The sequence below is a fragment of the Podarcis erhardii genome (assembly GCF_964252035.2).
Source record: "Podarcis erhardii genome assembly, chromosome: 5".
Taxonomy (NCBI): Eukaryota; Metazoa; Chordata; class Lepidosauria; order Squamata; family Lacertidae; genus Podarcis; species Podarcis erhardii.
The window spans coordinates 39,293,311-39,321,298 of NC_138509.1; the positions used below are offsets into that span (position 1 = coordinate 39,293,311).

Consider the following 27,988-nt stretch of genomic DNA (forward strand, 5'->3'; position numbering starts at 1 on the left):
ACTTCCGGAAGCACTCCGTTTTGTCCACAATCTGTAATGTTTGAAACAAAAACAACATTTTTGGCAATACATTCATCTTGATAGCAGCAATTCGGCCTAACAAAGAAAGCTTCAATTTTGTCCAACTATCCAAGTCTCTCTTAATTTCAGACCAACATTTTTCATAATTATCCTTAAATAGACTCAGGTTTTTTGCTGTTATGTTTACCCCTAGGTATTTTACTTTTTTAACCATAGTTAGTTCTGTTTCTCTCTGAAACCGTTCCGACTCTATATCTGTCAAATTTTTTCCCAACACTTTAGTTTTCTGTTTATTTAATTTAAATCCTGCCACCCGACCAAAATCCTGTATCAGTTCTTGAATCCTCATCTATGGATAAGCTAGGGGTACTCTCTGCAGACATCCGGCCCAGGAAGCTCTGTTGTGTGGGCCACTTCCCCTCCTCTTTGGGTGTTGTTGGGCACATAAGGGGACCTAAATCTGTGCCCCTTAGGAGTTTGGCATAGCAAGGACACTGATGGCTGAGCCACTGGGGCTGATGAAAATGGGAGGTGATGCTGGACTATGCCAAAGGTCCATCTAGTCCAACATTCTGTTCTGACATTGACAGCCAGATGTTTATGGGAAATCTACAAGCACATTTTTCTCCACTGGTATTCTCCTGCAACTGGCATTCTGAGACTTGCAGTCTCCAGTACTGGAGAAAGATCATAGACATCATGGCAAGCAGCTGTTGATAGTGTTATCCTCCTTTAATTTATCTAATCGCCCTTTAAGATGTTTTCTCTCCTTCCTTCCTGGGCTGACCAACCATTGGATAAGGCAGCTGTTCCACCAACATAGCAGACTATCGCAAATCCCAGCATAATTTGTGTGTAGGACTGATCTGTCTGTTCCTCAACATTTTCTTTTATATATATATATAAATATTTATTAAAAATTTTCAAATATAACAGAAAAGAAAAACATCCAAATTTAAGGCCTTATTTTCAATGTCATCTTTCCAGGACTTCCCCTCCCCTCCCCCTCTTGTATTCCAGTTCTTTCAAATAGATTCAGCAAATTCTTACCCTAAGTTTTAAAGTTATTATCATTAACCCAATTTAAAAAATATTTTCCCATCCCCTAAAATCGACCTGTTCCCTTCCACGAGTTCCCCTCTTTAATATACAATACAGATTAACATAAAAAAAATAGAAAAAAGAATAAAATGTAATTTAACACCCTTTGGATTCCAAATTTCCCTCCCCCCCTTTCCCGGTTGCGTTCCCAATGTCCGTCAATGTCTACTGTCGTCCTGGAGCTCCCACATCTAAGCCATAATCCTTCACCAGTCTGCTTTGCCGTCTTTTTAATAGTCTTTGCCGTCTTTTGGTCATCTTTGATTTCGAATGTCCAATCTTGGAAGGGGTCTATCTTCCAACTTTGTCCAGTTCTTGTTATTCTTGTTGTTCTTGTTGTTCTCTCTTCTCCTCTTTTTTTTTTCCCCCTGCTCTCCTGCACAAATGTTCTAATTCCAAAAAGCTTGTAATTCCTCTACAGAGGCTTTGTTATTCAGGAACAAAACATTACGTCAAGTCCCTTCCATTCTTCAATAGATAAATCTATTGTCTCCTTTAGTGTGTAGACCTCTGTAGACAAAATAGTGTTCCATTTCTGCAGTTTCCCAGGAGATAAAAAGTCCGATTCAAATTCCATGCCAGCAATACTTGTAATGACCCACAGCTCCTCTAGAGGGATTATAATAACTCAGTTTCCTTCCCGATCACACCCACCAGTCAAAGTAACTTATTATTCCTTGTTTTAAACAGTTTATATCCAATTTATAACAAATGTAACCAGCAAAGTCCTCGTAACAAAGTTCTCTTTTTGTTCTTCAGTTTTGGCAGCTCCTTTGACAGCTGTCAAAACCTCTATTTCTCCTCTCCCGGCGCTCTCACAGATCGCTCCCGGGGTTTTTCGGGGGGGGGGTTGTATTTTAATTCACATTCCACTTTTCTCCTCCAGCCCAGCTTATAATTTTCCATCGCGAAATTAATAACTTTATCAAAAAAAGGTTGCACTCGATCTTAGTTATCAGGTCCTTTGCTTTAGCTCCTCTACAACAGGGGGGAGGCTGACTTCCTTTTTGCACCTCCCCTGCTCGCTCCGAATTTAAGAAAAAAATTGTTCCCCTTTTTAATCCAAGTTCCAATTACTCACGGGTTATTCTTTTAAGTCCAGTTTTTCAATGGAAGAAGTCAGCGCTCTCCGCCAAATGGCATGCGGCTTCACTCGGCAGGGGAAGCGGAGGACTCACAGCACCACCACCCCCGTCACCCGCTCCGTAGCCTTTAAAAAGGCTCCTTCGGTGGTCGGGGGGGCGCAAACGGTGCCCGCCAAGTCACCATGCCCATGGGTTTCAGCGCCCATGGTTTTTGAGGGTCCCCGCGTCGCCGGCGCGGTAGAACCCAGCCCCTGCCAAGCAGGCTCCCTCCGGAGCTCGGAGGGAGTCCGCCATTCGGCGATGGCGCCAACCCGGAAGTCTGTTCCTCGACATTTTCTATCTGAGTTTAAGTTTGGTTAATTATAAAGTAAAATGGTGAAGGTGATTAATTTGAAGAAAAGGCAATAGTGTCCTCAGGACCATCTTTGCAGCAGCTCTGTCGGCAACCTGCGAAGGAGCCTGAGGTATTATAGTCAGCATGTCAATGTAATCAATATAAATAATATAAAAGATTGACTAAAAATTAAGTAACCCTTTGGCTTTGTCCTTGGATACCAAGTGTAAAAATTAATGGAACAGCCATAAAGCCAAGAAGAAAGTAAAATTTCTTACTTCAGATTTCTAGAAATGAGAATAGCTGCTGGCTGCTCAGCGAGGCTGAATTAGCAAAGCTTGCTTACAGCACATAGGGAAAATTGCCTGGGATCAGTTATGCTTCAGGCAGACCTTGCCAAAACCTTCTGTTCATGTTTTAATGAAGATAAACAGGTACAAATCCAGACTTCATGTCAAATGAACTTCACTGGGTGGCATCAATTTTATATTTAATTCATAAGAAAAACTTGTTTTTAATAAGTTATTTTGCACAACAAAGTATTGGTTCTGGTAACAAGCTGCAATGCCAAGGTGTTTCAGACTCTGATATTCACATATTTGACTTGTTATACAGATGAACTGCTGTAACCACAGGAAATTGGCTGAGGGGAAAGATCAACAGTCCTCTGACAGAGAAATTTGAAAGAAAAGGATGGTACAAAACTATTCAGAGTATTCTGGACAAAGTATTCTGGAGTACATTTTATAAATGCTTGCATGTAAGCTGCACATACAAATGCTTTGCAAGTCAGATAACCATGTGGCACATAGTGAAATAACATTTCTTCCTATACAAAACCTAGAGAATAGCTTCTAAGTTTTTTCAGGGTCAGTTTTGTTCTCATGATGAGATCTTCAGAAAGCGACATACACACTGTGGTTTCGAGATTGCTCTAATATGAGAGACAGGACTTGACACATGTTATTTTATCTCCTTCCCATCCATTCCTTTTCTATTATTTCAAATATTTGTTTTAAGATCTTTGCCTCTCTTAAAGCTCCCCATTATTAAAATTCATCCTTCCCTACACAGGTACAGCTTATATTGCAAGGCTTGTGAAGGTGAGTGGCAGATAGATTGACATTTATTCCCTGTTGTCACACTACAATCTAATGAAAAAAGATTATTTATTTGAAGATAAAATGCAATGAGAAATACCTTTCCTATGATACATTCAAATGTATAAGAGTTACAAAGGCAGATAAGGGCACTGGTAGTTTTACAGGGAACATTTATTTATATACAAAAGAGATCTGCAATCTAATTTTGTTTTTTGTTTTTTAAGTTGCACATTGTTTAACCTTAAGCCTCAGTATGGTTTCTGACATATTTGCTTTCTTACAAATTTGAGGAAAAATTATAAACCTTTTGGAGAATTTATAGATTATATTTAAATGAATTTGACATAAGTGTGTAAACAAGATGATAAATTGCTGGCAAGAATTGGCAATGATGCAAATGGGAGCGGGAGGCGCGAGGAAGTCCAAAGATGTTATGAAAAGATGTTATGATATATGTTATACTGTTTTTTATTTTTGCATTTAAGTTTGAAAAATCCAAATAAAATATTATATATATAAAAAAAAATTTGCTTTCTTACAGCTATCACCCAGTTCTGCACACCAATCACTTGGCATTTATCCTTCAGAATACACTTTCTCTGAGAACACTGGTTTCAATTCATTGCGCTGAAAGAAGAGTACCACTCACCGCACATCAGCTGATTTTCTTTCAGGTTCTGAAATGATGTTCCTTGTAAACTCCTGGGGAAAGCACAAACTGTTTCTTCTGAGATCCGAACTGAAGCATTTCTAGCCCAGTGTAAAACCCATTTGAGATTACAGTCACAGGTGAGAGAATCAGTGTAGAAATGTCTGAAATGAAACCCAAAACCAATCAATACTAACCCTTTCAACATGATTTTTATACAGTGATTGTCACAGAAAACTAATCATTGAAACACTGACAACATTTCACAAATCTTAGTTAAGTAGCTCTTAGAAGAAAGCAAGACAGATAATCCGAGTGGCGTCCGGCACTAATGACACATCAGTAGCAAGGACAAGTTGTGCATCCTCTATCTGCACATAATCATCCACATCCATTCATCTCTCCTCCATGAGGCTGAACATGTTGTTGCATGCCACCCCAGTCTCCAAGCACTGTAAGATTCCTGGGATTCCCCAGGGTTTGGTCTTCTTGGAATGAGGCACAGCAGAGACTATGTTGCATTTATGATCTATGATTTATTCACACATATATACAAAAGAGGTTTAAAGACTCTTTCAAGGCAACCTGAGCCTGCAATGGAGGGGCTCACAGCATTAGCACCCAGAAGGTCTTGCTTTTTCCATAGCCAGTGCTTTTCTTCTAGGAAAAAGGTGCCAGTGCTGTGTACCTTTGAGTGCCCCCAGAAAAAGAGCACTGGCCACAGACTTGGATTGAAGCAGAAATTAAGAATGGCTCTCATTCTCAGGCTTCTGTCTGCAGTCTCCTTCCAGTTCAGCTCCCACACACAGCTCTACTCTGGCTATTGTCCTTCTCACTACCATCCAGGTGTCCTTCTCACTACCATCCATTTGTCTTCTGGCACAGAGCAGCTTCCTTTCTTATACTAATGACATTTAAAGGTAAAGGTAAAGGTAAAGGGACCCTGACCGTTAGGTCCAGTCGTGGCCGACTCTTGGGGTTGCGGCGCTCATCTCGCTTTATTGGCCAAGGGAGCCTGCATACAGCTTCCAGGTCATGTGGCCAGCATGAGTAAGCTGCTTCTGGCAAACCAGAGCAGCACACAGAAACGCCGTTTACCTTCCCACCGGAGCGGTACCTATTTATCTACTTGCACTTTGACATGCTTTCAAACTGCTAGGTTGGCAGGAGCAGGGACCGAGCTGTGGTTTAACCCACAGTGCCACCCGCGTCCCAATGGCATGTACTTAGAGACAATTAACTCACTAAGAAACCTGCCTAGCTCCTTCAACAATGGAAGCCCTCAATCTCACAAAACTGTTTCTCTGTAGGCACAGAACATGCATTTCCCCCAAGCTAAGCATGGTTCCAACTTAGGACATTTCTGATAGCTGCAAATAGAGGAAGGGCAATTCACTTGCACGTCCTGGGTTAAATCAAGGTTTACATGTGCTTGAAGCACCCCCTCTAAAAGCAATGGAACTTTTAAGTCATGGCTACTCTAAGTCCCATTTATTGAAATGGTTCTATTTTAATAAAGATTAAGTTTAGAGCCAACCCTTGCATTTCTTTTCATTTATTGCTTACAATCTTCCTGAGCAAAGGCCAAAGTAGCTAACTGCAAACAGAAAGCAATACAGTGGTACCTCTGGTTACATACTTAATTCGTTCTGGAGGTCCGTTCTTAACCTGAAACTGTTCTTAACCCAAAGCACCACTTTAGCTAATGGGGCCTCCCACTGCTGCTGCGCCACTGCTGCACAGTTTCTGTTCTCATCCTGAAGCAAAGTTCTTAACCTGAGGTACTATTTCTGGGTTAGCGGAGTCTGTAACCTGAAGCGTCTGTAACCTGAAGCGTCTGTAACCCAAGGTACAGGCAATGCAATCATCCAGACCCTATGATCATCATCTGAAGCTCTTCTTCGTATGCCTCCTCTGTGAGAGGTCTTGAGGGCAGCAGCACAAGAACGGGCCTTTTTCTGCAGTGGCTCCCCGCTTGCAGAATACTCTCCCCCAAGGAGGCTCACCTGGATCCTTCATTACGTATTTTGAGGTGCCTGGCACAAACATTCCTTTTCTCTAATGTTTTTGGCTAATTAATTGGCTAATCTATGGCCTTTTAAACTAGGGTGAGGGATTGTTTTTGTTTGTTATCACGATATGCATTTTTGTGTCATTTTGGATGAAGGGTGGCATAGAAATCTGATAAACAGCAATAATAATAAAACAACCAAACATAGCATAGATCAAAATATAAAACAAGTTTAACCCACATGTCAAAGCAATGATAGAATCTGTAGAATCCATTATAATTAATTTAATAACAGGATTCCTCCTCCTGGCCTTGATGTCTCAACTGCAGGTTCCCATACTTCACTTCACTCATATAATGATGGGAACTTCTTGTCGGTGGGATGATCCCATGCCACTGGGGAGCATTCCAGGACATTCTTCAAAACATGCTTGAACTAATTTGTGCTTACCATTAATGTCCTAAACCATTCAGTATCTTCTCCTGTATAGCTCTATGCCTCAGCAAGCCTATGTAAACAGCGCTGCTATTTGCCCACGAGTCTGATTATGCCACCACGACACTACGTAAACAATGCGGCTCTTTAATCAGATGTTTTGTTTGTCTTCTTGGACAGCAGAATAATGATATGGGTGTTTTAGTTGAGCTTTGTGCTCTGCATGGATGCACCATTCCACCTTTCCCTTTATTAATGGGATATGTATACATGCCAAGGAGGAGTTTGCCTCCCAGGTCCAGTAGCTTGATGAATTTAAATGACATCCTCCTTCCACTTATGGATGTTTGGGAACAATGAAAGCTCTCGTCTTAGTGTCCAATTCAACATATGCTCTTAAGCTTACAGTGCTATATGAGGTATTTGAGACGTGGGTTATTTAAGAGTACAGAATTAAAATAATAATAATAACAACTCTCACTATGTGAAAGCACATAGCCAGGTTATCTACTGTATGTGACTTAGGATTTAAACATTTTAACTGGAGAAGTGGGGAATCCAGTTTTTCAGAATTATTGAGGTAGAATTAATTTTGGCTCTCAACCTGGGAATTTTAATTTGGCATTTCAGGTGACAGAGAGAGAGAAAATACATTGAGTGTAGTCACTGTGCATCTGCTGCTCAGGAAATCACCCAGGTAAGAGTTGGCAGGCTACCACATGTGAGAGGTGTGGCTGCAATCCAATGGATGTGATTGGAGCAAACCTCCATGGAATGCCCTTTCTGGAACAGTGATATTTATTTTCCAAGGCTTGTATATATATCATGGGGAAGGGCAATAGCTCAGTAGAGAATCTTTGTAGGCAGAGCATCTGCTTTGCATGCAAAAGGTCCCAAGTTCAATCCCTGGCATCTCCAGGTAGGGTTGGCAGACTCCTTGTCAGAAACCCTTGAGAGCTGCTGCCAGTCAGTGTAGATCAGGCATCCCCCAAACTCGGCCCTCCAGCTGTTTTGGGCCTACAACTCCCATCATCCCTAGCTAACAGGACCAGTGGTCAGGGATGATGGGAATTGTAGTCCCAAAACATCTGGATGGCTGAGTTTGGGGGTGCCTGGTGTAGATAATACTGAGCTAGACTAACATTTGGTTGGACTTGGTGTAAGGCTCTGTTAGGTTTTATTCTCCCTCTCCTGTTTAGTTTTAAGCTGTTAGGTTAGTTCATTTGTATTGTTTTCAGTAATATTAAATGGATTGATTTTTCTCTAATGACGTATCTACTTTTTTGACACCATGATTATCTGCAAAAAGTGCCTGGTACGGGTTTTTTTTTAATTCTACTGTTGATCATTTGACATGCTCAGAACCACTCTGGGCACAATTTTGTGGAAAAGTGGCATACAAACAAAGAGGCCCAGCCTATGATGTTTTGATGCCTGAGGCAAATTGCAAGATGGCGTCCTCCCCACCCCACAATTCCATCTCCCAAAACCAACCAGATGGAGGCTGAACCTTGCTTCAACAGTAGTGATGGAACAAAGCATCCTCCACTGAGGGCAGCATGCTAGCTAAGCAGGGATCATGGTAGGCACAACACCTTGCTACAACACCTTTACTACCTTATAGCCACTCTATCAGCTGCCTGAGGCATCTGCCTTACTCTGCCTAGCGAAAGCCATAGATGAATATCTGCATTATGCCTTCCAAAGCATTTGACTTTGATGGGCCTGCACTATAGACTTTCAGTTCCATAATTCCAGCAGACGATGTCAAATTCTATTTCTAATTTAGCGAAATCAATAACAGTATATAGGCTCTGTACTATTTAACTGCCACATGGAAGCATTTAAGCAGAGGTTGGATGGCCATCTGTCATGTATGATCTAGTTGAGATTCCTCCATTGAAGGGGGTTGGACTAGATGATGCTTGGAATCCCTTCTAACTCTACAATTCTATGAGTCTATGCAAGTAATTATAGAAGCACTATTTACCCTCTACACTCTTTAATTTTTCATCATTATTTTTATTGTTTAATAAAATCCCCCCATCTGCTAGAAAAGAGGAATGTTTAAATGTTTTAACTCTAATAAGTAGGTTTAATCTAAGTAGGGTTGTAATGAACATATAAGATGTTTTATGTAAACACTGTAAGGAATTAATTTGCTTGTTCTTTGCTTCCATCCACCCCTTCATAAAATGTTAAGGGAAATCAACCATAAAGCTTCAGCATTTTTTAAAAAAACAACTTCAAATTAAAAATCACAATGAAACAATTATTACAACCCTACTATTCTGGCTCCAACACAACTGTTTAATATTCCAGTGATCTGAAAATATTCCACGTGACAGAAAAGGATTAGAATGTGTTTTACAAAAGGCACATAAGGAATTTATATTAATTTCACTGAACATACAATGCTGAAAATCTATATAATGATGAAGCTAATCACAGTAATATGTGTAAATGGTGCCAAAATGGGCCTTTACCTAATCAAGGCATACTTACAAGGCTTTCAGAGCTAAAAGCTCAGAGAAGAGTCCATTCATGAGACTTGAAAAAATGTTCCCTGATAAATTCCTAAAAGGGAAAAAAGATTTTTTTAAAAAAGACATATCAAATCACACTTTTTTTGTTCTCACAAAAAAGCAGCCAATGAATATCCAATTAGGCCAAACATATCCTTTGCAGAAGTAGGATCTGATTTTACAATACTTCACATTTACTACCATCTCTAGACTTTCTAACCTTGGGACCACCCTGGCTCTTTAAAAAAATGGTGCCTGGATGCAGTGATGGTTCAACAAACTGAGAATGAATCCTGGTAAGATGGAGACTCTGTGTGTAAAAGGTTCCCAGGTCCTGGAGTTTGGGGAGTTCACTGGTTCTGGGTGGGTTGCACTCCCTCTGAAAGAGCAGGTGAGTAGTTTGGAGGTGCTCCTCGATCCATCTTTGTCACCGGAGGCACAGGTGACACCTGTGGCAATGCTTGTTATCAACTCAGGTTGGTGCACCAACTGCGCCCTTTCCTGGACAGGGATAGCTTAGCCACTGTGATTCATGCACCCGCTACCTCATGACAGGACTACTGCACTCTCTGTTGGACTTGCCTTGCCATTGATCTCAATGCAGAATGCTGCATCCAGATTGAGCAGAGTACCTGGAGACAAACATATTATACCAAAGCTAAGAAATCTGCTGATCAGCTGCCATGTTCAAGGGCCTGTTAACACTGACAACCCTAAAGGACCTCCCTGAAAGACCTTCTGCCCCTATATATATTTGGGGAGACTCTACTTCATGGCACCACACCCTACAAAATATAGGGTGGTGACCCAAAGACAGACACTTTCTGCTGTTGGCTCTATTCTGTGGAAGGCCATACAAGAAGGAGCAACCACCCATTGGTTCAGACATCTTGTGAAGACTTGTATTTTTCCCCAGGCTTTACCTGACCCAAAAGATTGGACTCTGATATCAATGTATGAATTCCGCGAATCACAGTATTACTTTCCTTCATATGTTTTTTATATTGTTTTACTGGTTTTAGGCTGTATTTTTTGTTTGTTTGTTTGTTTTAATGGATATTGGTTTTATATTGTGCATAACGTAGACCACTAAGCAATTTAGAAATGTTTTTAAATAAATAAATAGGGTGTGTTTCAGCAAACATGTTTTGTTTGTAACATGATTGGGTTCTTCCTCCTCTCTGCAAAAAAAATAAAATCAAAAAACATCCCTACTTATTGTTTGTTCTGTGCTTGTCTCTGGCAGTGAAGAGAGTGATTAGCTGTTCCAGTAACATTTACACAGTAACCAGACACATTGTTACATGATATTGTACAGCTAATCATTGGTGATTATTCAGAGTCAGGATGAAATAGAAATCAGAGGTACTTGAATCAAATAAATGAATAAAATTTAAAGAAGCTTAATTTGCAGCAGAAGGAATATTTATATTTTCAAAAATCCAAGCAGAGATTTCAGTCGATCCATCAAAATGGGTCTAGATATATTATTAAAGGAAAACACCAGTCTTCTACATCACCTGATATTTAGAGCAGAGTATTCCTAAGAGATGTATGAATTACTGAGAGCCCCATTACGCTTTCAAAATTACTCTGCGTAACTCATCCTTAGAACAAGCAACATGGCCACTGAGGAGGAAGATGTAAAGAAAATGTGCTGCCTTTAAAATGTGCAATTTACAATCATGTTTCAAATATGAACAGCTCACCACACATAAATATGGCCAAGGGATAAATAAGCAAGTCATGAAAAGACAGGCCAGTATATTAGTCAGGCATATTTTTAGCTATCAGCTACCATCATCCACATCTGCCATAAAATATGAACCATTTCAGTAAACTTCCTCAGTTAAAAAAAATAATATATAATGTAAGTATTAAACTCAAACCAGAAGAGGGCAGAGGGGGAGGAAGGGAGAAATCAATCACAAATAATGGTGTGTCATAAATTTGTAAGTCAGATTCTAATAGTGGAAAAAATATGAGATCTGAACATCTCCTCTCACAAGGGAAGTCTCCTACAGAGAAAATGAAAAGCTGATAGGGTGGTGGAACTCATGGTAAGGGGATTGTTCCAGCAGAAGCAGCATTTTTGCTTGCTGGACAAAACAACCTCCCCTCTCCTGCCCCTGTGTACTGTTCTGGAGATTCTCCTTTCCTTCCAAGCAGATTTCAGGAAGACACAGCAGAGGGAGGAGGGTCTTATTGCCATAGCGGGAGTCATTGGGCTGGATTCTGCTAGCACAACATCTTGCATTAATTTGTCCCATAGGATATAACTATATCAAGCGTATGAACAGCATTTATCAGAGAAGATTAAGTGCTGAGCCCCAGCCACCAAAGACATGAGGTAAAAACTATGTTGTTGTTTAGTCATTTAGTCGCGTCCAGCTCTTCGTGACCCCATGGACCAGAGCACGCCAGGAACTCCTGTCTTCCACTGCCTCCCGCAGTTTGGTCAAACTCATGCTGGTAGCTTCGAGAACACTTTCCAACCATCTCGTCCTCTGTCGTCCCCTTCTCCTTGTGCCCTCCATCTTTCCCAACATCAGGGTCTTTTCCAGGGAGTCTTCTCTTCTCATGAGGTGGCCAAAGTACTGGAGCCTCAGCTTCATGATCTGTCCTTCCAGTGAGCACTCAGGGCTGATTTCCTTAAGAATGGTTAGGTTTGATCTTCTTGCAGTCCATGGGACTCTCAAGAGTCTCCTCCAGCACCATAATTCAAAAGCATCAATTCTTCGGCGATCAGCCTTCTTTATGGTCCAGCTCTCACTTCCATACATCACTACTGGGAAAACCATAGCTTTAACTATACAGACCTTTGTTGGCAAGGTTATGTATCTGCTTTTTAAGATGCTGTCTAGGTTTGTCATCGCTTTTCTCCCAAGAAGCAGGAGTCTTTTAATTTCGTGACAGCTGTCACCATCTGCAATGATCATGGAGCCCAAGAAAGTAAAAATCTCTCACTGCCTCCATTTCTTCCCCTTCTATTTGCCAGGAGATGATAGGCCCAGTGGCCATGATATTCGGGTTTTTTATGTTGAGCTTCAGACCATATTTTGCGCCCTCCTCTTTCATCCTCATTAAAAGGTTCTTTAATTCCTCCTCACTTTCTGCCATCAAGGTTGTGTCACCTGCATATTTGAGGTTGTTGGTATTTCTTCCGGCAATCTTAATTCTGGATTGGGATTCATCCAGCCCAGCCTTTCGCATAATGAATTCTGCATATAAGTTAAATAAGCAGGGAAACAATATACAGCCTTGTTGTACTCCTTTCCCAATTTTGAACCAATCAGTTGTTCCATATCCAGTTCTAACTGTAGCTTCTTGTCCCACATAGAGATTTCTCAGGAGACAGATGAGGTGAACAGGCACTCCCATTTCTTTAAGAACTTGCCATAGTTTGCTGTGGTCGACACAGTCAAAGGCTTTTGCATAGTCAATGAAGCAGAAGTAGATGTCTTTCTGGAACTCTCTAGCTTTCTCCATAATCCAGTGCATGTTTGCAATTTGGTCTCTGGTTCCTCTGCCCCTTTGAAATCCAGCTTGCACTTCTGGGAGTTCTCAGTCCACATACTGCTTAAGCCTGCCTTGTAGAATTTTAAGCATAACCTTGCTAGTGTGTGAAATGAGTGCAATTGTGTCGTAGCTGGAGCATTCTTTGGCACTGCCCTTCTTGGGAAAACTAAGTTAGTCTCCGACTACATGCAAAGTACTTTCCTTATTGCAAATGAATAATGATGATGGACCATTCATGACATGTATATATGTGTATATATATATATATATATATATATATATATATATATATATGCATGCACAATCTAGCCTCTTGTGTTAATAAAGTGAAAGGGATTCACCTACTGGAAAGGGTTGAGACTGCATGGCTCCCAGAGTCCACCGTCAACATTCATAGATGGAGTGCGGATTCCTGAGTTGACAGAAATCTACGCAGGTAGACCTGTAGACATACAGACTTTTGCTACATCAGGGACAGGGTTGGTGATGTGGTCCCACTGTTCTTTTCAACAGCTGAACCCCCATCACATTATGAGTGGGTTGCGCATTAATCTCATCAAATTCCGGGGCCTCCACTACCATCTACATGGCATCCTGCTATATATCTCTCTGTCCAAGACCTCTTCCTTCCAGTGATGCACACCTGGATAAAATGAGTTATGTTCATTGGAAACAGCTTTTTGTCCAAGCCAAATTCCCAGACCCCCTGGAGCAGCAACACACTGGCTGAGGGAGGCCTATCCACCCTCCTCATCCAGGGCCTTGGCACAGGACCAAGGGTTTTCCAAAGGGTTCCTGCCAGTGCTGTTTTTCTGGGAAAAGAGATGCCAGAAGTCACCATGAACACCTCCCTCATTTCTCTTAGAATGGCAATGGCGCCCACCTGAGATGTATCGGAACTGAGCTCCGGCTTAAAAAAAAGCCCTGGTTTCTGCCAATGAGAAACTTTCTATGGGCCTCCAGGAGTTTGTCACTGGCCAACCTTTCTCATGGTGGGAATTATGCTAAGATTATTATTAGTACCTTCATGCATCCGATGACGTGGACTCTAGTATATGAAGGCATGTGCAACAATCAATGTGTTGATCTGCACCAAGACTCTGGTGTTTTTACATCAAGAGACTAGCGCACCTACCCCACTAGAAATTATTTCCCCTTCCTTTGGCCTTTGGAGCTGGGAAAAGGGGAGGCAGTAGAGAGAAGTATTCAACTGGAATGCTTTTAAATCTTTGCAGGCTGAACCAGGAAATGCTCTACTGCTTTCAATAACAAAACAAACATAATTATCACAGGATGGTGTTTATATATGCTAAAATTATTATTGCATGTCGAGGACCCCCAAGACACCCCTGAATAAAAACACGGTTCACACATCATTTTTGTTTTTGTTTATGACATGATTTTGGCCACAACTTTATTGAATTACAGTATGTGAGTGGTTGCTTAGGCATTTGTTAGCGACTGTCTGTTCCCACTTGGAGGTAGGAACAGAACTGACATCCGCATCCCTGTGGAAGTCAATTTTGGGGAGAGAATAAAGCTGGGCACTAGGCTCTCACCTCTCCTGAAATGCTCCCAGGGGCTCTTGCGTGGCCCTAGCCCTTTGCCAGGGATTTGGACAAAAGCATGGCGAGCTCCTGGATTCCTTTAACAGAATACCCTTGCAACAGCAGCATTGGAGGGGCAGGCACAGCCAACCACATCCCCTCCACCAACCAAAAATTAACCAATGCCTAACCGCAACCTTACAAGTTGTGACGATTTGCTACGCAGTAGGCAAAACCCAAATGGCACCAGCCAATCAGCCAAATGGTAAAATTCCTACCAGGCCCCTGCCCCAAAGCAGATGACCCCATGACAGGCATAGCAAGGTCAGCGCGAACAAACCCTAAATAAAGGGAGGGTAGGCGGGTAATCCAATGTGCGCAGTAAAAAGAGAAAGCTCAACGTTGCGCACAGGGAACACATATAGCAACCCCATCAATCAAATAAAATTGCAACAATAAATTTTCCCCAGCAACAATTGAAGGTGTCCAATCAAATTCGTGGCTATCCAAACTAACCCGCCTAGCAACAGGGGATGTCATGGTTGCTCCCACCGCAACACGTGCTCTCCATGAAGGAGAACCCATTTTCTCATTGTTCCTGTACAAAAAATGTTGTTTTCTCCTACTACCTTCACTCTAATATGCTTCCCAATCTAATCTCTAAAGCTCAATTGTTCCTCTCTGCCTACGACACCACTCCCTTACCCGCACCCCATGGTTTTTCACTCTGGCCCCGGCCTATCCCATACTTCCTGCTTCTTCCCTATTGGTTCTCATTAGCAAGTGACCTCATTTCCTCCTTTTGCACCTTATCAACCACTTGGCATAAACCTCTTACCTTTAGCCACAAATTCTTATCACTATGTTAAGATTTCCTTTCAATCATATATGGTAATACCATATTTGCAAATTAAGGAAATAGGTATCTTAATTTGTGCTTTAAGGACTTTTATTTATTTATTTATTTGTAAATGTAAAAAAGAAAAAGAAAAAAAGAATTTTACACTAATAAAAAAGAAACAGAAGAAAAGAAGTACCGAGACTGCATGTGTACATAGCAAACAATTAATCAACTTAAATGAGTGCCAAACAACACACTGACTACTTCATTAAAATTGATCAGTCTGCGATAGTGCCTCTGAAGGTAACCCAGTGAGAAGATTATTAGTTTTTCTGAACGGCTCATTTGTCTCCAAATTATCAATTAATCTGGCAATCCCTTTATAATTCTACTACCATTTTGATCTTTCAAATGCTTTTCAGGACAATAAAGGCTAGAAATTAAAATACTATCAGCAGATGAATATTAACAACTGTATAGTACAGTTATGAGATTGTTCAAGGTATGTGAGATACACCACCAAGTATTAGACTTGAATGCAGAAAAAAGACTGAAAGTAATTCTGTTGAAGGAACACATGCCATGCCCCTGAAGATTCTGCTTAAATCTATTTGGATAGATTCAGAACTGTGCATGAGGCAAAACTGTTGTGTGTGGATCAATTTGGTGATTAATGTAATATGGTGGAATATAGACCTTCCTGACATATCCTAGAGTTAATATAATCAAATCACAGATGGTATTGACCTGATTGCACATAATCTTGGTTTTTGCTTTATGCAAGCTATACACAAACACCTAAACTTCTATTCCTGTTTTTAAATATTCTGTTACCTTTTATACAAAACACATTGCGCCTGCATTTCCTATGTAATAGTTAGGAGATAGTCATACATACACACCAGAAGGCAAGCTTTTACATACTTGTTCAAATCAAAAAGAGTATGTACTCCCCCCCACACACACACCTTATGTTGCTTACATACCACTAAGAGCTTTGCAAGTTCTAGTTTTACTTTTTGCTTAACAGTTTTCAGCATCTACTTCAAACTTAGCATACTCAAACCGTACAAACACTAAATTTTTTCAAATGGTTTTTGCTGCCTTTGGGTTTTGTAGGTGGCAGCTGCTCTCGCTGGCCCTAGCGTCATTTGCCCCACTGTCATTTAATCTGATTGGCTGCAGCAACACATATGATTTAGTGTCATCATTCAGACATAACATCATGGCAAAACCTTGGTCAAGGAGTCATCCCAGACAATCGCTTTAATTTAGTGTTGTGCCGAAATGTTCCAGCTGGAACTCTTTCATCATATTCATTGGAGGCTGGGTGTGTGTTTGTCTGTGTGAATAAGAGAGGGGAAAACAAATCTGAAGGGAAAAGTTCAGTCTTTGATGGGCTAGAGCAGGCATGGCCAAACTCGGCTCTCCAGATGTTTTGGGACTACAATTCCCATCAACCCTGACCACTGGCATTGTTAGCTAGGGATGATGGGAGTTGTAGTCCCAAAACATCTGGAGGGCCGAGTTTGGCCATGCTTGGGCTAGACATAACCTTCATGGCAGGGGACTTAACATTAACATCTGGACGCACTGAAGGCGTCCCCCCTTTAACTGCAAAGACATATGCACACACACACACACACACACCCCACTTGTCATTGTGGTAAGTGGCAGCAGCATTCCTAATCTGGCCCAGAGCCATTGCTCCTCCTTTATGGAAGGCTGCTATATCACAGTGTAACACCCTTGCAGCTACACTGTTCAGGTAAAAATGGCTGTCACCCGTCATGGATAGGCACAGTCTTTTATTTAAATCCCACAATGCTCTGGGAGGGATGCTACACTGTGATATAGCATCCATCCAGAAACGTCTGAGAGGATGTGGGTAGAAATGACCCCCAGATGGGCTAGGAACTCTGCCACCACACAACACAGCAGGGAGAAATGAGGTTCAAGAGAATGATGCCAAAGAAGATGAATTAGTAAAAAAAAAAAAAAAAAAAAATGGTACTAAGAAAAAGCACCAGAGGCTTCCACCAATAGGAAGGAAAGAAGCAAATTTCTTAAAGCAAACTTCTGCACCATCATCTCCCTACCAGTGCTATTTTTCTAGAAAAAGAGGTGCCAGAACTCACCATGAACGCATCCCTCGGTCTCTTATAATGGCAATTGGGCCCACCCGAGAGCTGCTGGAACTGAGCTCTGGTGAGTTTCGACCGAAAAATAGCCCTGCATAACCCCATTTCAAGGGAGGTTGTAGTTCTCGCAGCACTCCAGGATTTTTCAGAAGGGGGGAACTGAGACCCAAGAGTGCCTGCTCCCAAGAATGTAACTCTATTCATGTAACTCTGGATAAATTAATTTAAACTCTTAGGAAAGTTACAATTCCTTTAAGGCATAATGATGAGTCGGTTTTCCTAATTGCAATAGCTGGTGTTTTTGATAGTTTTGAAAAGTACAATACTCACAATTTATGAAGGTTTTTAAGGCCAACAAAGATTTCAGGTGTTAAACAGCCAATTCTGTTATTAGAAAGATCCCTAAATAAAAAAAGGGGAGGGGATAGCATTAACGAAGGAAAGTGCAAAATCATGAATAGTCTCATTAGCATTTTATCCTCATACAACCTTCAGACAGACAGCTAATACAATTTTAAAAAGGATAACTGTTTTCTAAAATATAAGATTTATCCAAAATATATAGAAAACACAGAACTAATACTTCCCAGACAAGTATTTCAATAAAATATGTTACTGTATTTAATCTGACTTCTTCATAAATTAGTCATATGTATAGAGATCTCAAAAACGGATGAAAAAGAAACTCCAGCCCCCCGAAATGCCATTTTTAAAGTGATGTTAAAGAGATAATAATCCACACAAAAGGAATGGGTACTACCTGACCCACAGCTGGGGGAAGCCAGAAGGTTTGATGGGTGCAAGGGGTGTGTGTCTTAAACAAGGGAACTAAAAGTGTGTCTGAACTAGAGCATCCATCGATCATCACCTAATGCCTTATGCCCGGTACCACCAGCATTCTAGGCTCTCAGGAGACCAGACAGAACAGGCCTTAGGGAAAGGTACCCAGACTGCAAACACTCTGCACCACTCTTAGCTTGAATATGATCAGTTGACTCTCCAAACCAACTGCAACACCATATAGCTCATACAGCTGCTGCAGGCAAGCCACTCATGTCCAAATAACCTGGCAGTAAAGCATCTACTTCTTGTTTCAATTCACTGCCCTGGCTCACTGGTTCAAGGGTTACTGCCTGTCTTTGCCCTGCTCAACACTGTATTGCTGCCTTGGAATTCTTATGCCAGGCTGTTATTCTGCACTTGGTCCTGGCTCTTTGATCCTTGTCTGACAGATCTCCTGCCTAATCTGTAACCACAAATGTTGCCCTACTCTTCCTTAACCCACTCACAGCTCAGCTTCATCGGCACCCATTTCAGAACTAGGAGAGATGGTTCCACTTATCTAAAAAATATTTTAATACTAGTTTGGTTAACCGACAGAAGCAATAGGATCTCGGGATTTAGACTAAATTTAACTCAGAGCTGGTTTATAAATAATCTACTTATTTATCAACACTTACAGTCCACCCTTCCTCCCCAAAACTCAAATCAGTCACTTTATATATGGCTCTGATCAACATTTGGCTAATCTGGGCATCAAAGTAGAAAGATGCATCACTGAAAACTTGCAGGATATGCATCGCTCTTCTCAACATATTCAGTGTAGCTATTAACTGAGACCAATCTAACCCAGTTTAAGGGAACTTTCTGTGTTCCTATGAGTCAGAGCCAGTCCAGAAAGAGGAAGGTTTGAGCACAATGGCAATCTCGATTTAGGGGGTATCAGCTGTGCATGTCAACACAAGAACTAATCACAAATGTGGTCCACCCATCTGAACCTGATGAGACTGAAGTATATGCAAGATGAGCTGACCTGAAAATGAACCTATTTGGAAATTGATATTGCAGAGTTTGTGCAAAAATCTGCTGAATAGTATAAAACACCTGTGGGATTTTGAGCCTCTCTCTCTCTCTCTCTCTCTCTCACACACACACACACACACACACAAACACACAAAATTGTGAATTATCCCACAAAAAAGTAAAAGTGCTTGCAAAATCTCTAAATCAAACACTAAAATCTAAATAAAGTTTGATACCGATACTAAAATCTGAACGTGTTTCGTTTTCAATTTTTAAAGAAATGAAAGGGTATTTAGCAACCGAACCAAATCCCAAAATATTTAACTGAATGGGCATATTAGTTAAACCAAGATCTACAAGTTTATGCTGCTCTTTGTGAATTGGTTTGCCAAAGTGATGGCAAAACCTCTGCCATCAGTGCTATCTCCACACCCAATATGTTGCATAGGTTTTTAACAGGTTTTTTTTAACAAGACATCAACAAAAAGAAACAGTTTGTACTAGCCTGCTTTTGGATGCCTTTCTACTGTTCCTTATTATTTCAGACCAAATTTACCTCATGTCACACAAATCTGGTGTTCATTTTTTTTGCTGTAAATATTTATACCAGAAATGTTGACTCATGAAATTGATCTTGTAAAACAACCAGACACATGGCCTGTGCTCAGATTTATTTTTCCTCGTAGACATCATTTTATGTTAATCCACAAGATATCTTTCTCTGCCATTGCAGATACTAAATTATCACAGTACAGTCAGTCAGCGAGAAGGATTCCAAATGAAATTGTTAATTTTATGTAGATTTGGCAGCCTGTGGTTTTCCAACTGACTCACAAAGCCTCATGTCACTTGCAAGACGTCTGTGTTACATTAACTTCAGCTGCTTACTATATCCTCTGTGGGAAGTATATGAATGAATGGGAAACAGACTAAAGCACAGTCTTAAAGAAGTTAGCAGCCTTCAAGCACCAATTGCAACAAGAAAGCCATTCATTTATCTTGTAATGTAATCTTCTGTATCCTAATCAGGCAACAGAAATAATCTTTTCTTTTCTGGAGAAACTCATAATTATTTAGAAATAAATTATAATCGGGCTATTCACTGACTTTAAGATATTCCACATTGCATTGAAAGTAATGTCTGAAACTGGTAAACAACCAGAAACACATTGTATGAAAGCCCAGAATAGTGATTATTTTTTATTTCTGTCTCTAGAGCGCCTGCTGCAGCATCTTTTCTCCAGTTATTTACAAACCCAGGAGCTTCTGCTCTGTAACCTTTGCCTTCATGGTTCTTTTGCTTGTGGCTGAGCAATATTGAATCACAGCTTATACAGCTTCCCCATTCTCCCCACAAGAGGTCAGGGTTGTGTTATTAGAGTACAATCATCTCCATAGCAATAAGACTCAATTGTCATCATAGCGTTTTCGCAGATTTACTGTGACTCAAAGTGCATTCAGATTCACAGAGCAGATCTATCTGGAAATGTGCATAATTCCTGCACGTATATTGCTGTCCATACACTGACGTTCCAATTTTCAGAATCACAAAGTAGATCTGTTTGGAAATGCATTTAATTTTTAACTAATATATTGCTGTCCAGTCTGTATCGCCTCCATTTTTGAAGTACAAAACCTGTGCAATATTTTTGTGTTGCTGTCAAAGCCCAACTGTATTCAGGAAAGGCAATGACTATTATACTTATCCTCCTAGTGGTGCAACAATAAAATGGCTAGCACGTTTGCAAAGCTAAGCAGGGTCTCGTATGGTTTCAAATTGGATGGGAGACCATGTACTAAGATTCCTGCATTGCAGGTGGTTGGACTAGATGACCCTCAGAGTCCCTTCCAACTCTGCAATTCTATGATTGTGTGATTCTATGGCTCCATAGTTGTATATGCAGCTCAGTATGTAAACTAAGACAGATAGGCAGTACTACTAGGGTGGTCAAATATATAGGACAGGACTCCTGAACCTTTAATATTTTATTTATTAAAATGTTTAAGGCTTGCCCTTTTACTTTTTCTTCTTCCTATCATCATCATCAACAACAACAACAACAATTATTTATACCCTACCCATCTGACTGGGTTACCCCAACCACTCTGGGCAGCTTCCAACAAAATATAAAGGGACAAAATAAAAGCTTCCCAAAACAGTCATCTAATTGTCTAAATCTCTGACATCTGACAGGAAGCAGTTCCACAGAGCAGACGCAACTACCCTATGCAATATGCCCAGAAGTTCTGATGGATTTGTAATGTGTATCAAACTAACATAAAAATGTATACACAGTAACTTAAAAATACATATTTAAATTGCACTCTAAAGGATGGGAAGAAGGATTTTTTTAATCAGGGGCAATCAAATTACCAAATATAGCATATTTTACAAGAAATCAGTGATTATATCATTTCTAGTAAAAAGGAAGCTAAAGAACTATATAAAGCATATAAACATCACATAGTTGGTAATTAATATGTTGATTATCAAGTATTATGTTGATTATCAAGTACTATCAACTACAGATGTATATATTTTTTACACTTAACTGAGCCCTCCTTGGAGCTTAAATGTTAATTTTAAATCATCGTAAAGTTCAGAAGAGTTATCATAGAAACAAATTTATATTTGTCCATGTAGATAAAGCACAAATCATGCGTAGAAAGAAAAATCTCAAAAAGAATCAAACAGCCCTATATGTAGTTCATATGTCCTACATGTTATAATTGCTTGGTGACATATTCCAAATTCCCCAAGGACAGAAATGTCAATACAAGTACAATTTCTAAGGTAATTCAGATGGAATTAATACTTACAGACGCTTCAGTTCCGAAAGTCCATAGAAGGCCCCAGGCTCAATAGTACTAATCAAGTTATTCTTCAGATCTCTGGAGATACACAATAGCAAAAGCAATTAATTATCAGTTTACATACAGTTTTTAGTCTCAAACACAAGCAGAAAAAGAAGATGGGTGAAGGCTGAGAATTCTTTAGGATTTATTGAAGGTAATAATAAGGAGGGAGGACATTAGAATAAAACAATATAGTTGGGGGTATTATTTTTTGGGGGGGCTGAACATAAATTGAGGGGAAGGGGAGATAAGAGGAGGGGGAACTTTACTTTTGTTTATTTCCACCACCCAAGTTAAAAGTCCCAATTAAAATGTACAGCTTTACCAGCTGTAGGGAAAATGCATTATTAAGATATTCCATGAAAGGCAGTGAAATAATGACAGAAAGTCTACATATTGATTTGCTTCCTGATCACGCACAACTTAATGATGTCTATGTGCACTTGCATGCTCAAGGAAGTAGTACACTGTGCTGCAAGTGAGCATATGTATCACTAAGAGGATGTACAAATCTCAGGAGACTCACAAAGGCACACACTTGGATAGAGTTGAAGAACTAAATAGGTTTTCCACCTTTGATCTCCAGAAACAGATGCAGAAATGTTTCATTGGCCCTAATGACCTTGCATACTACCAACATTGAACTTTGTGTTTGAATCAATGGTATCTGCCATTGCAGGTTGCTTCCCCCCTCTCTCTCTCTCTCTCTCTCTCTCTGTCTCTCTCTCTCTCAATCTCTCTGCTTCTGTAAAAGACAGATTTCAAGATGACTAGGCCAACTAAGACATTAAGGAAAACTGCATGGTACACCCCACTCTAACATAGCATCAGTATAGGCTTCAGCTGGCTGGGCTACACATTTGAATGCTCATACTGTACATAATAGAGTGTGTGTGTGTGTGTGTGTGTGTGAGAGAGAGAGAGAGAGAGAGAGAGAGAGAGAGAAACTGCCATGTAGCAGGAAAGCTAGACATAACTTTACTCCCTGACATGCACACATGCATGTAACATTCAAATATATGATCTCCCACAGTCCTTCTTACATATTTTATTCTGCTTTTAATATTCTGTTGGGAGCCACCCAGAGTGGCTGGGGATACCTAGCCAGATGGGGTATGTATGTATGTATGAATGAATAATAAAATAAAATAAAATAAAATAAAATAAAATAAAATAAAATAAAATAAAATAAAATAAAATAAAATAAAATAAAATAAAATAAAATAAAATAAAATAAAATAAAATAAAATAATTATATCAGTTCACATAGGCAGCAGTGGCTGGAGTACTGCTGCTGCAGAACTGCCCTCTTAACACTAGCATTGCTGCAGTTCACCAGTAAAGTGCTGAGGATGAAATGCTGGACTGGTTCTCTCTGTGTATCTGTACCCAACCTGCTCTGCCCTGCCCTGCCCCATCCCAGTGCCATCAAGGTAAGCTACAGTGATGCCAGAGCCAGGAGGGCAGCTCTGCCCCACCACACCAGTTGCTACTGCACATGCACATTTTTACTTCACTGTGCCGGTGTAGTCTTTTGAGTGGCTCCCAGTTATAGGAAAAGCAGATCCAGCTTGTGAAAGGTAACTTCCCAATTACAAAAGCCACTATTATGGTCTTAAGTACCTAGGACAGGTGAGATAACACAGGTGCACATCATAATGTGATTTTACAACTACAGTGGTACCTTGGGTTAAGTACTTAATTCGTTCCGGAGGTCCGTTCTTAACCTGAAACTGTTCTTAACCTAAAGCACCACTTTAGCTAATGGGGCCTCCCGCTGCCGCCATGCCGCTGAAGCACGATTTCTGTTCTCATCCTGAAGCAAAGTTCTTAACCTGAAGCACTATTTCTGGGTTAGCGGAGTCTGTAACCTGAAGCGTATGTAACCTGAAGCGTATGTAACCTGAGGTACCACTGTAGTGAGAAAGAAGCTATTTTGTCAAGGGCCAACTTTCACCTAGGGGTCAGAGTAAAACAAATCCTGTTTTTGGACAAGGCCTGAAGAGAAAAACCAATTTGTCTCGACTCAATCCACAAGCGACTGTGTTGAACCTCTTACTGTAATCTAATTCAGTCATTGCAGTCTTAATTTGAATTTCTTTTGTTCCAGAATGGTGACTCTAGAGCAGGCTTCCTCAAACTCGGCCCTCCAGATGTTTTGAGACTACAATTCCCATCATTCCTGACCACTGGTCCTGCTAGTTAGGGATCATGGGAGTTGTAGGCCAAAAAACATCTGGAGGGCCAAAAAACATCTGGAGGAAGCCTGCTCTAGAGTCTCTCCAAAGGCTGAAATGTCTCCTCACTGTCAGATTGTGCCCATTTATTCTTATGGGAGAGGCTCCAGCATCCCCGTCGAAACCATTCCCACCCGCCTCTTCGGGGCTCCCCTCCTGCCAGCATGGTGTAGTGGTTAAGAGCAGTGGACTCGTAATCTGGGGAACCGGGTTCGCTTCCCCGCTCCTCCACATGCAGCTGCTGGGTGACCTTGGGCCAGTCACACTTCTCTGAATTCTCTCAGCCTCACTCACCTCACAGAGTGTTTGTTGTGGGGGAGGAAGGGAAAGGAGAATGTTAGCCGCTTTGAGACTCCTTAGGGTAGTGATAAAGCGGGATGTCAAACTCTTCTTCTTCCTGCCATGCACAGGACGCTTGGGAGGTAATATGCATGCCTGGGCCACGCAACTGAGCGAAAGAGGGAGGAGAAGGAGGGCAAAAGCAAGCTGGCCGTGTGACTGAGAAAGTGCGCGCAGCACAAGGGAAAGGAGGAGGAGCCTCACGTGTGCCTCCTTTCATTTCGTTCCCATCCCCAAGAAGGCCTCAGCTCCCAAAGAGGGGGCACGAGGGGACGGTTGCCATGCACTGCACTCACTCAGCTGCCCAGTTTAGAGAAGCGCGCGCACACACACACAAACCCAACCTCACAACACCACCAGCAAGCAACTATTGTGTCACCCAGGACACAGGAGCGCTGTGCGTACATGGGACGAGTGGATTCTAGGAAAACAAGAAGCCGCCGGCAAAGCCACGCAGCTCCCGCACTCTCTGGGTGCCCCTGAGAGGCTGGCGCTATGGCGCAATGCACCACTAAGCCCTATGGGAAGGTCGGCTCTGCTAATGGCACACAATGCTCATACTTAGTATGGTTGACAGCTCGCTTCATGTGACTGTGCAAGATTAAGTTTCTTGTTCTACTAGAATTAGATGGACTTTGCACAAAACATCTTTGACAATGCAGAGGACAAATAATGCACTTGTATTGTGACTTTGTTTTTCCATGGGATGAACTTCTCCACCCCAAATACTCATGCCTTGCTCACCATTAATTCCTTCTTTCTTTAAGCTTATATCACACTTCAGTGCCTGCCATTTGCCAGAGAATTGTATCACATCTGTAATTAACAGAAAGGTCCATCTCCTTCTCTTCAGCTGGTAACCAAGAAAGTCATGCATGTACAAGTTCTTAGTTACACATTCTTCTAATGACCAGCCATGGAGGAAAAAGTAAGAGGATGAGGCGCCAAAAGTTGCTGGTCTCTCAGCTGTGCCAATGGGATGTGCCCTACATCTCTCCTGTCCTCTGCTGCAACACTGTAGCTTCAGATGGACTTATGTCATCTATAAGATGTCACACATATGTCGAACTCACGTGGTTCACTAGATAGACTCCCTGATCTTGAATGGCGAAGGAGAAGTTAGAAGGTTTCATCCCCACCACTGCGAATGCAGAATGAAAGAAAATGTCACATGTTTACTTAAACAATCTGCTGCCTTTCCTTGCACCCTAATCTCAAGCAGCATTGTGAAAATGTGCAGTGTGAAAAAACACACACACAAAAAAAAATAGTACCAAGCAAATTTGAAATGGGTCCAGTGTTGACTGCAATTTCCAACCCAATTATGAAATGGACAGTGGTATAATTGTGCATTTCTGCAATAAATAGAGAGGGAGTTTTAAAAATGCACATGTGTGTGTGTGTGTATACAGTGGTACTTCTGGTTACATAATTCATTCCAGAGGTCCGTTCTTAACCTGAAACTGTTCTTAACCTGAAGCACCACTTTAGGTAATGGGGCCTCCCGCTGTTGCCGCGCCGCTGCCGCGCGATTTCTGTTCTCCTGAAGCAAAGTTCCTAATCTGAGGTATTATTTTTGGGTTAGCGGAGTCTGTAACCTGAAGCATATGTAACCTGAAACGTATGTAACCCGAGGTACCACTGTATAGATATATAGTGTGTATATAAAATAAACACTGAATTCATGTTTAACATTAACCTTTTAGACATGCAATATCATGCAGTATAAATTAGGAAGATTTACTAGCAGAACTTTTCCATTATGCTCCTTTACACTTTGGACTGTCTTCACACTCTTACCATAGCTTTACCTCATGTAATCTTCAAAAAAAACAACCCACAAAAAACAACAACCTGAAAATGTTCCTGACAAGTTATATATGCAACTTTTCAGTAACTCTGGCATTTGAGTTACAGATAGGTAGCCGTGTTGGTCTGCCATAGTCAAAACAAAACAAATTCCTTCCAGTAGCACCTTAAAGACCAACTAAGTCAGTTCTTGGTATGAGCTTTCGTGTGCATGCACACACTTGAAGAAGTGTGCATGCACACGAAAGCTCATACCAAGAACTGACTTAGTTGGTCTTTAAGGTGCTACTGGAAGGAATTTGTTTTGTTTTGACTCTGGCATTTGAGACAGCTTCCCTTCTTTTCCAGCCTCTCTGAGGGGAAAATAGTGTAAAGCTTCTGAGAGAATAGAACTGGGAGGCTGAAAATTCAGATGAGAAATGAGAACTTAGTGGCATTACACATGCTTGCACCCTCAGCAGTTGCACACGCAATCATAGAATAGCACAGGTTTCACCATAGATCCATGGTGTGCTAACAGGGTAAGTGCAATCGCATTTGAATGAGAAGCCAGACATATACAATTCAGTGTTGGTATGTTGTTATTCCTCTCTTGGCAATACTTTTAAATCAGGTCTGAAGACCCTAACAAAAGAGAGTTTCTCATACTGTCACTAGTCACATTAATTGTTGGAATCTAACTACAAGCTGCCAAGCCATTATGGCCAATAGTCTGAGTTGATGGGAAATGTAGCTCAACACCAGGTTGGCTGCCCCCTGATTTACATCAAATGATATGATTAGTTGATCCCTTAAAATACTTGCATTCAGGGTTCTAATAACATTTTACTGTACACCAACAATGGTTTGTTTGCTTAAAAATAATTTGGTGAAGTTATTATACCCAACTGCCCAGTCTTCTTCCATTCATGTAGGCTGCTTTGGGGGTTGTTTTGCTTAATCAACATTTGCCCTATGCCCAGCATGGATCTGTTTTCTAAATAAAGACACACGCCACCATTTAATTTTATAAAATGATACCAGTAATCCCCAACAGGTGATGGCAGGAACAGAGCTGTAGTTTTTGAACAAAGTTGAAAAAATGCTGTGGCCATTTAATAACCCCTTTAAAACAGAGGGCAGACAACACAAGTGTTCTTTGTTTACTTAGCAGTAATCCTTGTAATTAAAATACTTGCCTACAAAAGCAAAGATTTAAAATGAGCACCAAGAAAAATCTCAGTAATTTATCCAGAATTTCCTACAACCTAGGTCAGCATGACAGCTCCCAGGCTTCACTGCAGCAACACAAATGGAAGTTTGTGCCATGGCAACGTATGGAGTACCTTATATATCCAAAATATATATAAACCCTTCATTGCATGAGAGAATCAGCTCATGAAGACAATTATTTATTTTTATACCATTCATTAAGAACATTTATATCTTGTTTGGCTGCCAACAATTTAAAAGGGGCAGGGGAATCCATTTCCAAAATACAAACCAAAACATAACTGGTTGGATCCAGATTTAGTTGTGCATATCCCATTTATTTCAAAAGGGCTTAAGGCAGTCATAATCATAATAGAAAGAGTACTGTTAGATGATGTCATCAGGAAGGGACAGCTTTGTTTAGAGTTAATTGAAATAAA

General features: G+C 40.8%; 1 protein-coding gene across 1 annotated transcript in view; it reads right to left on the bottom strand.

The window, feature by feature from the left end:
* The window catches only part of ADGRA1 (adhesion G protein-coupled receptor A1), a 314,546-nt gene that overhangs the window by 201,517 nt on the left and 85,041 nt on the right, over positions 1-27,988 (bottom strand). The window contains exons 3-6 of the mRNA XM_081863153.1: positions 21,937-22,008; positions 17,644-17,715; positions 9,246-9,317; positions 4,294-4,457 (exon numbers count right to left, since the gene is read on the bottom strand). Coding sequence (XP_081719279.1) covers positions 4,294-4,457; positions 9,246-9,317; positions 17,644-17,715; positions 21,937-22,008 — 380 coding nt within the window. The remainder of the gene's footprint in view (positions 1-4,293; positions 4,458-9,245; positions 9,318-17,643; positions 17,716-21,936; positions 22,009-27,988) is intronic.